The sequence below is a fragment of the Catharus ustulatus genome, chromosome 18 (assembly GCF_009819885.2).
Source record: "Catharus ustulatus isolate bCatUst1 chromosome 18, bCatUst1.pri.v2, whole genome shotgun sequence".
Classification (NCBI taxonomy): Eukaryota; Metazoa; Chordata; class Aves; order Passeriformes; family Turdidae; genus Catharus; species Catharus ustulatus.
Window position 1 is genome coordinate 5,456,942 of NC_046238.1, and position 14,047 is coordinate 5,470,988.

At 47.7% G+C, this 14,047-nt stretch overlaps 1 protein-coding gene across 3 annotated transcripts in view; it reads left to right on the forward strand.

The window, feature by feature from the left end:
* The first annotated feature begins 2,606 nt into the window (after positions 1 to 2,606).
* ULK1 (unc-51 like autophagy activating kinase 1) overlaps positions 2,607 to 14,047 on the forward strand; it is a 74,820-nt gene continuing 63,379 nt past the window's right edge. For all 3 annotated transcript variants that reach the window (XM_033075791.2, XM_033075793.2, XM_033075792.2), the window contains exons 1-4: positions 2,607 to 2,922; positions 3,113 to 3,263; positions 4,056 to 4,148; positions 4,243 to 4,284. In XM_033075791.2, the coding sequence (XP_032931682.1) occupies positions 3,174 to 3,263; positions 4,056 to 4,148; positions 4,243 to 4,284 (225 nt within the window). In that variant the 5' untranslated portion in view covers positions 2,607 to 2,922; positions 3,113 to 3,173. The remainder of the gene's footprint in view (positions 2,923 to 3,112; positions 3,264 to 4,055; positions 4,149 to 4,242; positions 4,285 to 14,047) is intronic.

Below are 14,047 nucleotides of genomic sequence, written 5' to 3' on the forward strand. Positions count from 1 at the left end.
GTTAAACTGATCATTCAAAGTGAGTGTGATGCCTCATGTGCCCATGGCATCCAGTACTCTCTGGTCCTGATTCTCGTACAGACTTTTATTCTGTTATCTTGAAGCTCCCTTTTGCTCACTAGAAAGCTATTCCATGAGCTTGCTTAAAACGAAAACAAATTTGCCTAAAACAAAACCAAAATGTCAGCAGAAAGGAGGTTGACTTTGCCACCTGGCTCTGTAAACAGCTGCATGCAAAGAGCTACCTTAGGACCCACGTTTAGTCAAATCTAACGTACGTTTAACTTTTTTTTTTTTTTTTTTTTTACAACCAACAGCACATGAAGGAACAAATAAGCACACTCAGTACAGAACAAAGGACATTCATCACTGGGATATTTTGGCCTCTAATTGAGCAGTCATATCAACTTCCTCCTTCACCCAGGACTGCATGTCTTTGCTGTGCTGGGGAAGGAAAGGCAGAAACACCTGTGGGCACTGGAGATTTTACCACAGTTCTTGCAAGAGTGCACTTGCTAACCAGAGTGCTCTGGCTGCTTTCCAGTCAAGACATATACAAGATTTTGCCTGCCTAGAAATCATCTAAGTAGTTTCAAAACATTTTCTTCACTTCCTGCCTTAAACTTTTGCAACTATTACCTTCTGCTTTAGAGACAGTGGCTTTTAACAAGGGGTAAAATTAATTCCCAAGTCTCTCATTTGCCAGGTATCTTTATTTTTTGTGAAAGTTTGACGATGGTTGACATTTTAATGGTTTCTGCATTAGTTTTTAAATTAACCTCTTATGATCACTGACAAAGGTTTGAAAATGAGATGACACAGAAGTGTAAAAGAAAACAAGTAGCTATGTATACTGTATGTTTTTAAGCAGCTTTCAAATTAATTTCTGCTGAAATTACAAAAGTGCTCTAGTCTTGTTTTGGTTTATAGGCTACTTTAACAGAGGCACTGAAGAATATCCTTGTCTCTTTCACAGCTCCCAACAAGCACTAAACTGCTGGAATTTGAGATGCCAATCACTACCAGCCAGGCACTGCTACTTTTATACTGGCATTGGGCGCACGCTGTCATTTTCCCACTAAAATTTTAAGTGGAGGAAGGCACCTGAACACCAGTTACCTAGGAACCAAGGACAACAGACTATGGGCCAACAGATATCGTATCAGCCCCCGCCAGATAACACGTCCTGACGCTGTGAAGTGCTGCTTGTGGCCAACTTGTGCCGAGAATGGTGATAATTGCAGCCACCCAGCGTCACAACACCGAGCACCCTGTGTGTCTGTGGAGCCGCTGGCATGGCCCAGGCAGTGAGTGCGTGTTTGGGTTTGGACACAGGTCGATACACAGGTCGATACCTGTGTAAAAACACAAACTGCAGGCAGTGGTGCTGCCCACGAGCAGCGTTGTTTTCTCTGCTGTTGGGATATGACGTTGTGATAAGCGTACAAACAGGTGCGAGTGCGCAAGCGGTGTGGACGTGGCCAGGCCCGGTGGATTTGGGAGCAGAGGATGGGACAAACCCGTGAGAGGTTCCTGCCACGGAGGGAATGACCTGTGAGCCCACACCCACAGGGCAGAGCTTGTGGGTCAGTGCACAGCAAGAGGCTGGGGATGGTCAAACCACAAAGCGGGCTCAGACCAGGAAAGGTTTCTTATCGCAGCAGTGATTCCATGCCGAGCTCTGCAGCAGGACATCGCGAAGAGTCCATCAGAGGAGAGCTCCATGGAGGCACCCTCGGGCACTTCTGGAGGCCGGGCTGGCTCCCCACGGAGGAGCCGGGGTGCCCTGGCCCAGGAGCGGGTGGAGAAGGGCCGGAGGCTGTGGAGGAGGAGGTGGGCAATGCTGAGGGAGAGGAAGGGGGGCTGGGGGTGCTGGGACCACCCGGACACTCTACAGCTCCTGGGGTGAACATCACCCCACCAGACCCGTTTGTTTGTTTGAAACATCACTTGGTCTGTTCAGACTGAAGGAGATGGACAGGAGACTTTACTGTGGTGTACAACTCCGGGGCTGTGAAGGGAAGTGAAAGGGCAGGTAGTGATCTGCGGTGACAGTGACAGAACCCCAGGGGATGGCCTGAGCCTGTGTCAGGGGAGGTTCAGGATGGATATTGGGGAAAGGTGCTTTGCTAGAAGGTGGCTAGGCTGGAACAGGCTGCCTAGAGAAGAGAAGTGGTGACAACCGAGCCTGACAGAGCTCAAGAAGCATTTTGACAACGCTCACAGGCACGTGGTGAGATTCTTGGGCTATGCTGTGCAGAGCCAGGAGCTGCACTTTCCATATCGCTGCGTGTCCCTCCCAGCTCAGAACATCCCATGATGGTGTGACCTCCCCAAGGCCCGGGCGGGCGGCGGGCAGGAGCCCTCCCAGCCCGGCCTGGCCGGGGCCGCACAGCGCGGCGCTGACTCAGGCGGGCGGCAGGCGGCGCCTTTAAATGTTCCTGGCGCGGCCGCTCCGCCTCAGGTGCCGCCGCCGCCGCTCTGCCCGCCCGCCCGCCCGCCGCACACCGCGCCTGCGCCGCCCGGCGCGCCCGCTCCGCTCCGCAAAGCTTTGTCCGGGCCCGGCCGAGCGAGCGGCGGCTCCCGCGGAGCGACCCCGGCCCCGCCAGCGCTCTCAGCCGGGGGCGCGGGCGGCCCTTAAGGTGGATCGCGCTTAAGGTGGAGCGCTGCCGTGAGGCGGACCGGGCGTTAAGGTGGATCGCGCTTAAGGTGGACTCTCGGCGAAGCCGCGCCTGCCGGCGGGGGGGCCGGGGCTCGGCATGGGGAGCCCCGCCTGAAGCGGGGCCCGAGGAGCCGCGCCGGCCCGGCCCGAGGAGGAGATGGGGGAGGCCCGCTGCTGAGGAGCCAGCTTCGCCCCGGCCGCTGACAATGCCCGGCTCCCGGCCGCTCGGCAGGAAGAGGCAGCCCATGGACGAGGGCGAGGTGGGCAGCGCAGCCCGGCGCGGAGCTGCCGGGGCCGGCGAGAGCGGGGCTGCTCCGGCTCCCGACCGCTCCGGGCAGGGGAGGTAGCGGGGGGTGCCCCCATCGCGTTTGGATTGGGAGAGGTTTAATTTTTTTTAAAGGCAGCTCCTTCATCACCGCCATCCTCCTCCTCCTCCTCGTCCCTTTGCAGCTCTGAAGCCGTCCCGGCCGCAGCCTCCCCGCCGGCCCCCGGGACCCCCCGGCGCAGCGCCATGGAGACGGTGGGAAAGTTTGAGTTCAGCAGGAAGGACCTGATCGGGCACGGAGCCTTCGCCGTCGTCTTCAAAGGCAGGCACAAAGAGGTGAGAATCCCTGCTTTCCCCCCACCCCGCCTGTGCTTTTCATTTATTTATTTATTTCCTGCTCTGGGCCGAGCTGGGGGCAGCGCGCCCCGGTCACCGCATCCCCGCCGGCTGCGGCGGCTGCTGACAGCCCGGGCATCACCCCGGGCTCGGGCTGTTTGTTGTTATTTATTGTTGTTTTCCTTGGAGTTTCATCCAAGCAGGCGTGTGTCCGGGCAGTGCCTTCACCTTGGGGCTGGGAGGCCGGCAGCTGCTTGTGGGGTGCCCACAGATCCACCCCAAACCCGTCCCCAGCTCAAAAACAAGGGAGGAAAAATATACACACACACTATCTATGAAAGGAACTCTTTAGTTTGTTTGGGATTTTTTTCCTTTCTTTTTTTTGTGTGTCTGTCAAGTCTTCTCCTTCTCCACTTAATTTTTCCAGGAGGAGGAGAAATCTCTTACTGGTAAATAAAAGGAAACCAATCCGGCAGTGGATTTTCCATCATTAGTGCTTGGGATAAGCCACGGCTCCCACAGTGCATTTATTTCTAGTGATTAAATAAGAGGATAATCATTGTATAAAGCAGTAACAAAAACCTAAACCTTGGGCTTTTCTCCTTGGGCTGACAAGCATAATTCAGCAAAGGGCAAGTCTGAACAAGTAAGGGAAGGCATTAGGATGTGAAGTGAGAGGCCTTTACCGGTGCTGCAAGACTCTTCAGTAGTGTTTGTAATCTGTGAAGAGCTGCTTATCCTCATGTGAATGAATGGTGAATTTACATTTGTGTTACTTTTGTACTGTTTCAGAAACCTGAGCTGGAAGTAGCTGTGAAATGTATTAACAAGAAGAACCTTGCAAAATCACAAACGCTGCTGGGCAAGGAAATAAAAATTCTTAAGGTAAAGGCAGACTGACTTCTTTTCTTCAGTATTTGTTCTATATATCCTTTGTTGCTTCTAGCTCATGTTTTTGTTTCTTTTTTACTTTTTCTAGGAATTGAAACATGAAAACATTGTTGCCTTGTACGACTTCCAGGTAAATAAATTCAATTGTGTTAAACCATTCTAAATTTGGGAAAGGTTGAATGGCGTTTGTGAAATTTCAGTTTTTAACAAATGTTAGTATTCAGATGTGTACGTGGGGGGTGGGGGGGGCGGCAAAAGCGTTCTGATAAGTTAGGGAAAGATAAGCAAACACAGCAGATCATGTGTTAATTGTTGGCTGGATCACACAACTCGTGTGCAGCTGGGAGTTGGGGTGGGAGCTTCTGCTCCAGAGTGTTACACAGTGAAATGCAGTGTGGTGAATATTGTCTGTGCTGGAAGCTTTTAAGGTCTCAAAATGTTAGAAATAAAATTGACAGTAGTTATTTTTGGCCCACTTTTTTATTTTCTTCCTCTGGTCTGGATACCCTCCCTGAGAAAATTTCTTAGGCCATGTAAAAATAGTGCAAGCATGACTTTTTAGCATATGATTGTCTTCAGCTCCAGGGATTTAATTTGCATTTTTCTGTTGTCCTTGTGGTCGTCACTAAGTGTTAAAAATTGCAGCAGACATTTTTCTTTCCAAGTCAGCCCTGAAGATCTAATCTAGAGGGGCTCAAACCGACCTGCTATGAATCATCCAGATTTTTATTTCTTTATTTTCCCATTGATTATTTAGTTAAATCCTGCTTGGTAACGGGGCAAGCTTTCTTTGCCGTCCGTGAATGCTTTTAAAAAACAGGATGCAAAGGCTGAGATGGAACAGCAGTGCTGGTGGGTGAGAGGCTGTGCTCCGGTGGCTTATCGCGACTGTCGTGCCCTGTCGCCGGTATCACGTGTCCCGCAGGCCGCCGTGTTTGTTGACATTTTTCGCTGTGCCGAGGATTGGCTCCGGTGTCTCCACGTCAGCCCGGCAGCGAGCCCCGGGCTGGCGGTGCCTGCTGGGTGCTGTAGTCCCGCTGGCAGCCCCGCTCTGCGCTGGAGCACTGCGGTTACTGCAGTTTGGTTTTGGCGAGAGGGCATGGCAGGCTGCTCTGGCTGTTGGGAATCTCCTTTGGCTGGCTGTGCTGTGCTCCTGAGCCAGCCTTCAGAGCTGCCTTCGGGCTGATGAGTGCTGCACAGTGGCTGGGAAAGCTTCCTGGGGGTACAGGCCACTTGGAGTATTGGCTATTTTTTTTCTTTTTTTTTTTTTTTATTCATTCTCTGTACCTTCCCAATTTGCTTAATAACTTTTCACTTGAGAGAGTGAGTGGCTGCTCCTGTGCTTTACAGTTTGCATTTATGCTGCTGGGTTTGCTTACTGAGCTCTTTCAAAACTTTTGTTGGATTCTTCTCCCTGCTTTAAGTTACTGCTGAGTAGGAAGAAACTCAAATACATTTTCTGCAAAAGGAGCAGTTTTATCACTGTTACAATTCTAGAATTGTGTTTTTCTCCTTTTGTGATGAGCTTTATTAAATTCTGTGTTTAGCAGTGTAGTGTGGTGAGATTTTAGCAAGAAGCTATGTAAGATATCACAAAACAGGAACTTGAGAATGGTTCAGGGCTCAAGGCATGCCCAGGTTTGTGCTTAGTTACCAGCTTTGTCATAGAGTCCTTGTATGACCTGGGTAATTTGATTTCTCAGAGAAAATGAGATTATATAGGGGGCATTGGGTGTGGACTCTCCTCTGGTGTCAGGTGATCTATTACCAGACAGTCTGTTGTAGTTAACCCACATATGTTGGGTGTGTAGTGTGTCTGAATGTTTGGCCTTGCTCTGTGTCTGCTTAGGGGTTGTGTGAGACTAAATTATCTGCAAAGGTAAAAGTGCAGGTCTGTGGAAGGCTGGCTTCTGCCCACCTTTCCTTACTTTGTGGAAAAGGCTACTGCTTACTCACATTGTTCCCCTGGTACCAGATCAGTAGCTTTATTCATAGCTGCATATGTATTTATCCTCAAAAATACCGTATTTGCAGTTATTGAATTCTTACTTTTAGGCTTTCTAAACCAGAGAATGTTTATTCTTATATTACAACATAGAGCAAAAGGGAAAAAATACTTCCTGTGAAACTTATTGTTGCCCTGTAGCTTTGTCTGTCATTGCATTTTGTGTCCTCCCTTCCTCTGCACTGCCTGTCAGCAGTGACTCTGACTTTTACTCCTGTGTTTCTTGCACACAAGGAAATGGTTACCAAAACCACAGTGGCTGTAAGCGAGTGATTACACCCAATGATGCTTTCATTTGCATTTTCCTGGTTAAAAACTCGTGTTAGCCAGACCTCTCACAACGTGAGATTTTTGATGTAAGGCTAAATTTGCTCCAGACAAACACTTGCAGTACTAATGTTTAGTACTGACAAGCAGCTCTCACCCTGGCACTCTTAATTTACCCTTCACATCAAGGAAAATTGCTGTGTTCCTTCTCATTTCACAGATCTCTGTGATATTGGCTCATAAATAATGAGAAAATAAGAAACTTTCTAGGAATAAATGATTGATGAATGTTTAATGCGTAAAAGTGCAGTGACTGGACTTTTACAGATCCTCTTGTTGGAGTCCTTAGAACAGCATCAGTACATGAGAATGGCTCACAAAATGAAATATGCATATTCCCATTATTATGTGTTCACATATTAATGAGAGGTGCTGCTAATAGGTTAGGAGCCTAATGCAAGAACCCCTGCTTAAAAAGAGGATAAATCTTTTTGGATCACATTTCTGAAAGTGCTGTATGTTCAGTGTCTGTATGGAGTTGTACTGTAGGATTTTCCTGGGCGCAGGAGATGTTTGGCAAACAGTAAAAGCTGTATTCCACCACGTATGGGGTGCTTTAGTTGCTTCTGAGCACTACCTGACCCCTTTGCTGGCTTGCAGAGGGATTGGAGATGGGGTCCCCAGTCTGCAGCAGTCAAGGGGAGTAGAGTGGTCCAGAGGAACATCTGGACCAGAACATCTGGGAACCAGAAATCCTTTTACTCTGATGACAGCCAAATGAGCCCTTGTTCCTTAAACTGGAAATTAGTAACAACAAATGATGGTTTTTGCCAAAAGAGGACTTGGTATGGAAATAAAATTTGTTGGAAAACTGAGCTCTGTGACTCTGAGGATCAGCTCAACTCTTCATGCTCATTGGCAGGGAAAGCTTAGCACATGTGTTCGGGTGTGTGGGGCTTGCTTTGGTTTCCTTTGTGTCTCAGGACATTAAATCTGTAATCAGAGACCACTTGGTCAATGGCAGGAAAGGAACCCTTGAACTTGTCAGATCCTGGGAACACTGTGTGCCAGAAAATGTCTTCTAGCACTGTGAGAAAGTTCCTACATAGGTAGTTAAGATCTTTGGGCAGTGGGAGATTCTGGGTGTCTTTCCCTCCGTGTTCTGTGCCAGCTGCCCCAGGCTGAATAGGTGTCAGCTGAAGATTTCATGTATGGCTGTGTTGGTACTAGGGCAGAAAATCTGCTGAGTCTGGACATGTCATGGTTTGAATATTAGAAAGCATTTTCCTGCATCAAATAAGAAGGATTATTTAACTGACAGATTTTCCCTAGATGTGTGCTGTGAGCTGAACTTGCTTCTTAAAGCAGCCTAGCTCTGTGCTTGAACGGATGTCAGGTGGTTTTTGTTAGGTTTCTTTTCCCCCAGTTTCTGCACGGGTGGGATGGACTGGTTGCAGCTACACAGCTGTTAATACCACACAAGGCACTGCTGTGACATTTCTAGCTCAGCCTATGTTACCTGAGGGTCTGCTTTCTACAGTTTGGTGACAAGTTGGCTTATTATACTCACTAGTTTGGGATGAGCTGAGACAAATGCTTAACTCAGTCACCTGGTACAGACTCACCAAAAATATTTCTGCAGCGATGACTGTATCACCTGGAGACAAAGAACACAGAGTCCTAGCAGTGCAGTTTTTTCTTGTTCACATGGATTAAGGCATGGGTGGCAGAACAAGCATTTCTCAGGTTAGTGATCAGTCAGCCTGGCTGGTCTTGAGAGCCAGGTAATGACAGCCTTGTGTTGCTGCTGTGTAGAAAGTCCTTGTGATCAATAGAGCTGTGGCTGCTGGGCTGTGATGTTGTGCTGTGCTGCACCATCACCCTTTTTCTGACACACAGCCTTTAGATGCTACTCTGCATCTTGTGCACGTGCCTCCTGCTGTCCCCTGGGACCCCTGGAGCTCTGTGGACAGCAGTGTCCTTCTGTGTGCCCTCCAGCCCTGCTCACCTCTGCAGCAGCCCTGCACTGATGAGCGTGATGCCGGGTGAATCAGTGCTGCTGCAGTGTCACCTCATGCCTCGCCACCTCTCGTGCCACCTCATGCAGGATCTTCTGTTCCTCAGGCACTGCTGTTTACATGCCCCATCTCGGGAGACAGGGCTCCACTGAGGCACTTGGAATGACTAAAGAGGCACTCTGTGTCTGGGAGATTGCTCTCCTGAGGTCAGGCTGCCTGCTTAAATCCTGTTTTAATTCCATCCCCTAGCGAAGCTGGCAGGTTGCCTGGTGAGTGGGTGTAAAGTGCAGCTCTCTGAACTGCCGAGCAATCCTCTTTCTGTTTGTGCTGTGGACAAGAATGGGGTGTCTGCTATCCTGCTCTGTCAGCATCCTCGCATCTGTTGAAGGGAATCGCTCTTACTGAAGATTGGATCTGGCTTAATTTAGAGCTAGAAGGAGAAAGGACGAAGCTGCAGCCACCCTCTGATAGTAGTTTTTGTAAGAAAATACTTGAGAGTTTAGTAGACCAGAATGGTCATGTTTGTGTAGAGTTGAGAGTTCTGTAGTGTTGAGCTTCGATTTAATGCCAAGTATCCCACTGTGCAGGTCACAGAAACATCCAGCTAATGTTGACCACTAAATATAGACCTCAGTCATGGGCTTTTTTTAGAGGGAGTTGTCTTGCCGCATTTCTGAAATTATGATCACTGTTTTACTCATGCTGTGTGTACAGCACATACCTGTGTTCCTCTCACATGATTAAGGTGTCATGGAAGAGCCAGCAGTGTGGTGGTGAATGGCCTCCAAAGCTCCTGTGGAAGGTAGCATTACTCAGACTGTAATGACAGATTAAGGAATGTTTCCCAGGAGTAATTGGAAACTGGAAGGCTGTTGTGTTCACAGTTTGATAGCAAAGCTCTGGTGGCTGCTGTTTGTGCTGCTGCTCTTGAAGCTCCACCAGTGTTTCCACCATGAAAATTTCCACTGTGTAAATTCACATGATGACTGAACACATTTGGAGTGAGCAAAGCAAGGAGGTGAAGATTTGGATAATGGATGGGAAGAGGTGTCTCCTGATCAGGGCTGGGTGGGATTAAATTCAGGTGGAAAAACACTGCTTGAATTTATTTCAAATATTTATAGGCTCAAACCAAAGCCTTATTAAGATTTAATTTAATCAAGACTGAACTTGCCACTAAACTGTGAAACTGCAGTAAACCTGTGGGTCTCAAAAGCTCATCTTAGTGCTTAATCTGTTGTAGAGAATTGAGGGCATGGTTCACTTTTGTGTGCTCTCCCTTCTCTTGCTTTCCCACACCACCTGCCTCCCCACCTGTTGATACCAACTGAAAAGCCTTGCACAGACCAGCAAAGAGAGGGTTGGTGTTGGTGGTAGGAATCCAAGCTGGATGGCTCTGGTTTGCTTTGGATAAACACTCAGAGAAGTGGATGTGGGTCTTCCATGACACAAACTGCCTCCATCCCTGGAGTGAGATACAGTGGGGATGAGAAACTAAGCACCGGGGTGCTCAGCAGAAGTGATGGTCTTTGCAAAGGCAGGGAGAGGTTTTTGATTTGGTTTTGTTTTCAGAATAAGTATATATGGTTTTGCTTGGTGTTTCTTGTTGTCTGGCTGGTGGTGGTGTCTTTTTTCCTGCTGTTGCTTATGTTCACATAGCAGTAGCAAATGGCAAGTTTAGTGAAAAATGAACATGAATGATGTCATCTTCCAAGCCAGTGTTTCTCAGGTGCTGACCTAAACGTACTTTGCTTAAGAGAAAACATCTTAATTGTCTTCAGATGTTATGTTTCCTGTCTGAGAATGTAATAACAAATTTCCACAGCAGAATCCAGGGATGAGCCCTGCCCATAGATAGCTTTGGAACCTCTGCTGTGCTTATCATATAGCAAAGAGGCACTCTAATTGTGCATTGTTTCCTGCTTTATAATGTGCAGGCCTTTAATGCTACCATAAATATAGAGATGCTGTCAAAATGCAAAGTGAGGATCTCAGAGCTGCATTTGTTTGCTAAGCAAGGTTGTTTCAAGGGGGGCTGATAGAAATGAATCAGATTGTGCATCACTGATTGCTTAGGGCAATAATGTTCAGTCTGGCTGCAGGAGCACCTGGCTTGTCTCCTAGCATCAGAATAACAGGAGGAATTAGGTCAGCTGAGCTGGCATAGTAAGGATCAACCAGACAGTGTGGTTCTGGTGGGGGGGAATGAAAGATGCATAATTTTAAGTCATTAGAGATCCCATTTAGCAAAGCATCTTACAAACCTGCAGATAGGAGGAGACTCCCAGCCAGCTCTGTGTGCATTGGTGGCCTGGGGTGTGAGAGCTGCTGGTGTGATGGGGACTCCAGGGACTGCAGGGAGTGGTGCCAGGCAGGGCTGGGGGGCAGCCCAGGGGCTGTGGGGTGGGCTCTGTGTGTCCCCATGGGTGCTGTGTCACCTCACTCTGCACACACCCCAGTCATTGGGAGACTTCATTTGCATTCGATGCTCTTTTCATTTGGTTGGCAGTCATAGCCAGCATACTAAATATGTTATAAAGTGCTCATTTCTTTTATTTAAATAGTGCATGTTTGATCTCATGTTTCTCTGGCTTCCAGTAACTGGATCTTTTTCCCTTCTTAAATTAAGACTGTTCTTATTTGAAAGAAAACCCATGCTCTTTTTCTTTACATCCCTTGTTTCCACACCTTTATGGTAGCAAGTGTGCTTGTTTTCTTAAATCTGGTAAACGAAGTGTGAAATAAATGGATGGAAAAGAGAAGACTTGCAAAGGCAAATCACTCATGCAGCTGCCATAGAAAACCCTGATTTTCAGAGTTGCTTAAAAAACCTCCACACCAGAAAAACCCAAACCAAAACAACTCTTGCAGAGTATGAGATTGTGTTTGGTATATACCATTAAAAACCAAACTTTATCAGTGGGACAACATTAATGAAACTGAAATCAAACCTCATGACTGAGTCACTTTGCTTGTATTTGCACATATCTCAATAGATTAATGTGTTTCAATGAGTATGATTAAAACTGAAATATCCACCCCAACCCTTAGCTCTCCCCCCACCACCCCTGCTTGTTGGGCAGGCTCATAAAATGCAGCTTTGAGGTATGCAAGGATTTAATGCCAGTACATGTGACTGAGCTTAAGGTAATGGGGAATTCAACCTTAAATGTTCAGTTTATAGTGTGGCTGTGATACAGGAAGGAGATGAGGAATAAATACAGAAAAGCAAATCGGATCTTGATTATTTTTGTCATTGTTGTTAGAATTCTGACGTTTCCTCTCTTGATAGCATTAACATAATGCATTGCCATTTGCACAGGAGCTTACTTGTGTTTGAAAAAGCTTCTAGATATTATTCTGCCTATTGGCAAAGGGTGACTACTTCCTTCCACCCCATGTGAGAAAGTCCAGACTTTTCAGGATTTTGCTTTTTTTTTCTACGTTCCCTTGTCATTGCTGCAGCCTGCACTCAGTGGTGTTTGGGCAGAGGTGTCTCTCCAGGAGCTGGCTGGGGGAGCCCAGATGCTGTAGGAGCTGCAGCATTACCCCCAAAACAACGTGACTGCTGTAAGAAGGGATTGCTTCTGAGTGTTCCAGCAGCACAAGTCTTAATTTGCTCTGATGTGCATGTTCTTGGTCTTGCCTCGAAGCTCTGTGACCTGTGAAACCCAGCACAGTTTCTGTACCCGGTTAGGATGTGAATCCCATACTTGGGTTTCTGTGGTTGGGCTCGGTGGCAGCTCCAGCTGACTTCCTGTAGTGTGCTGCTCTGCAGAGGCCCTGTCTGCCTGCAGGGGAGAGCCAGGTTTTCCTGTCTGAGCTCTCTGCAAGTGTGTTGGGTCTCAGTGCTTTGTTTGAGGCCAGCAGTGAGTTTGTGAAGCCCAGCAGTGGGGCTGTGACCAGCACCACTGCTGTCACTGCCCCACTGCCAGGTGGGGCTGGGCTGAAGGAGCCTGTTGGAAGTTTGTGTCCAGTGGAAGGGATGGTGAAGTTTCTTCAGGTCACTTGAAGGCTGAGCTGCCTCACCAGCAATGATCCCATCTGGCTGTGGTGGTATGGGCTGCCTGGGAAAGAGCAACTCCACGGACATGATGTCCTGTTTGTTTTCTAATGTCATGCAAGCAGACTTTAGAACTGTTGCCAGGGGGATGGGAAGTAGTCTCCCTCCCTTCCTGAAGCCTGTGTAGTACCAGTGAATGGTTTTCCTGCTGTTTGTAATCTGCCCTGAAGTACAACCTGTCCTGAAAGAGCTCATCTGTTTTACAGTGGAGAGTATGGTAATGCCTGGAATGGGGCAATGGGCAGTACTGACCTTTGGCATCACTGCTTTTCCAGTTCTACAAAAATCTGCCTGCTGCAAAGCCACCTATAAACCATTTTTGTGCTGCAGGGCCTCCCTTCTGCTTTCTCCACATCCTAGAGCAAGCTGGCAGGTCAGAAGGAAGCAGAATGTAGTCAATGGCCAATTGTGGACAGAAGTTTGTGAGCTTTGCCAGGTCTTGCATCTGATGCTTACTCCGTGGGATCTACATTAAGAAATTAGAAGCCCTCATTATACTGGAAAGTCACAGATCTGCTGACTCTGGCAATAACTTTCTGGTCAGTAGCAGTAGCTTTTACCTTTCTTCATCTGAGTTAATTGTCTCCTGAATTGGAAACCTGCTCAAAATGTTTTTGAGTTCCTTACTGATGGTGTTCAAGGGGAGTGAGGAGGATAACCAGGGCTAGAGAACAGAAACACAAGAGGCTCTGAGACCTGTTTTTCTTTTCACTTGGGGTCAAAAGGCCTGTGAATATCTTCTGGCTATGTGCTTTGGATCGGTTTTCCAAAGGATGAGCACTGATAGGCTCTCCCACACTTCTGACTGATGTTGCTATTGTCTCTTATCTTACTTCCATTGCAATAGTTGCATCAGAAGATAATCTTTGCATATCATGACAGTTTTCCTTTCCCTTTTCAGACTAGCCTGCTCAAGCCAAGCTGTGAACCACAGTGAAACACTACCAAGAGATTTTACTTTTTGGAAAGATTTTTCCCCTCTGAGAACAGTGGGTTTGTTTTTCCCAAACCCTGCCAGCTTGATAGCCCCTGCCTGAGCTAGGGACTTTCCAGGTGCCACTGACCTAAGGATTTGCTTCTGTAAAGCAAAGTTTTGTTTGTTTGGACTGTGTTTGTGACTCCAGTGCCACTGTCAGAAAGCAATGACTGGTGACCACAGGTCAGAAGGGTACTGGCTCCGTGAGATCCTGCTGGCAAAACAGGAGGATGTGGTATGCAGTGGTTTTGCTGCAGTGAGTAGGGGAAGTAACAAAAAAGACATGGAAAAGCTTAGCTTTCATTTGGTGTTGAGTTATCTTCCACTGTCAGACCCTCAGCTTTATGTTGTGCTTCTGTTGTGTTGGTGCAGTTGGTGAATGTGCAATAAAATTATCTTTGCTTGGCAGCATCTCTGGGTGCTGTTGGAGAGTTAGTGTTGAGCAGCTCATGGTAGATATCTCCTGAGAGGCACAAACCCTCTGCCATCACAGGGATGCCAGCAAACACCCAGGAGAGTAATAAAAGTAGTTTTGAGACTTGAGTGCTTATGGCTCCTCTACTG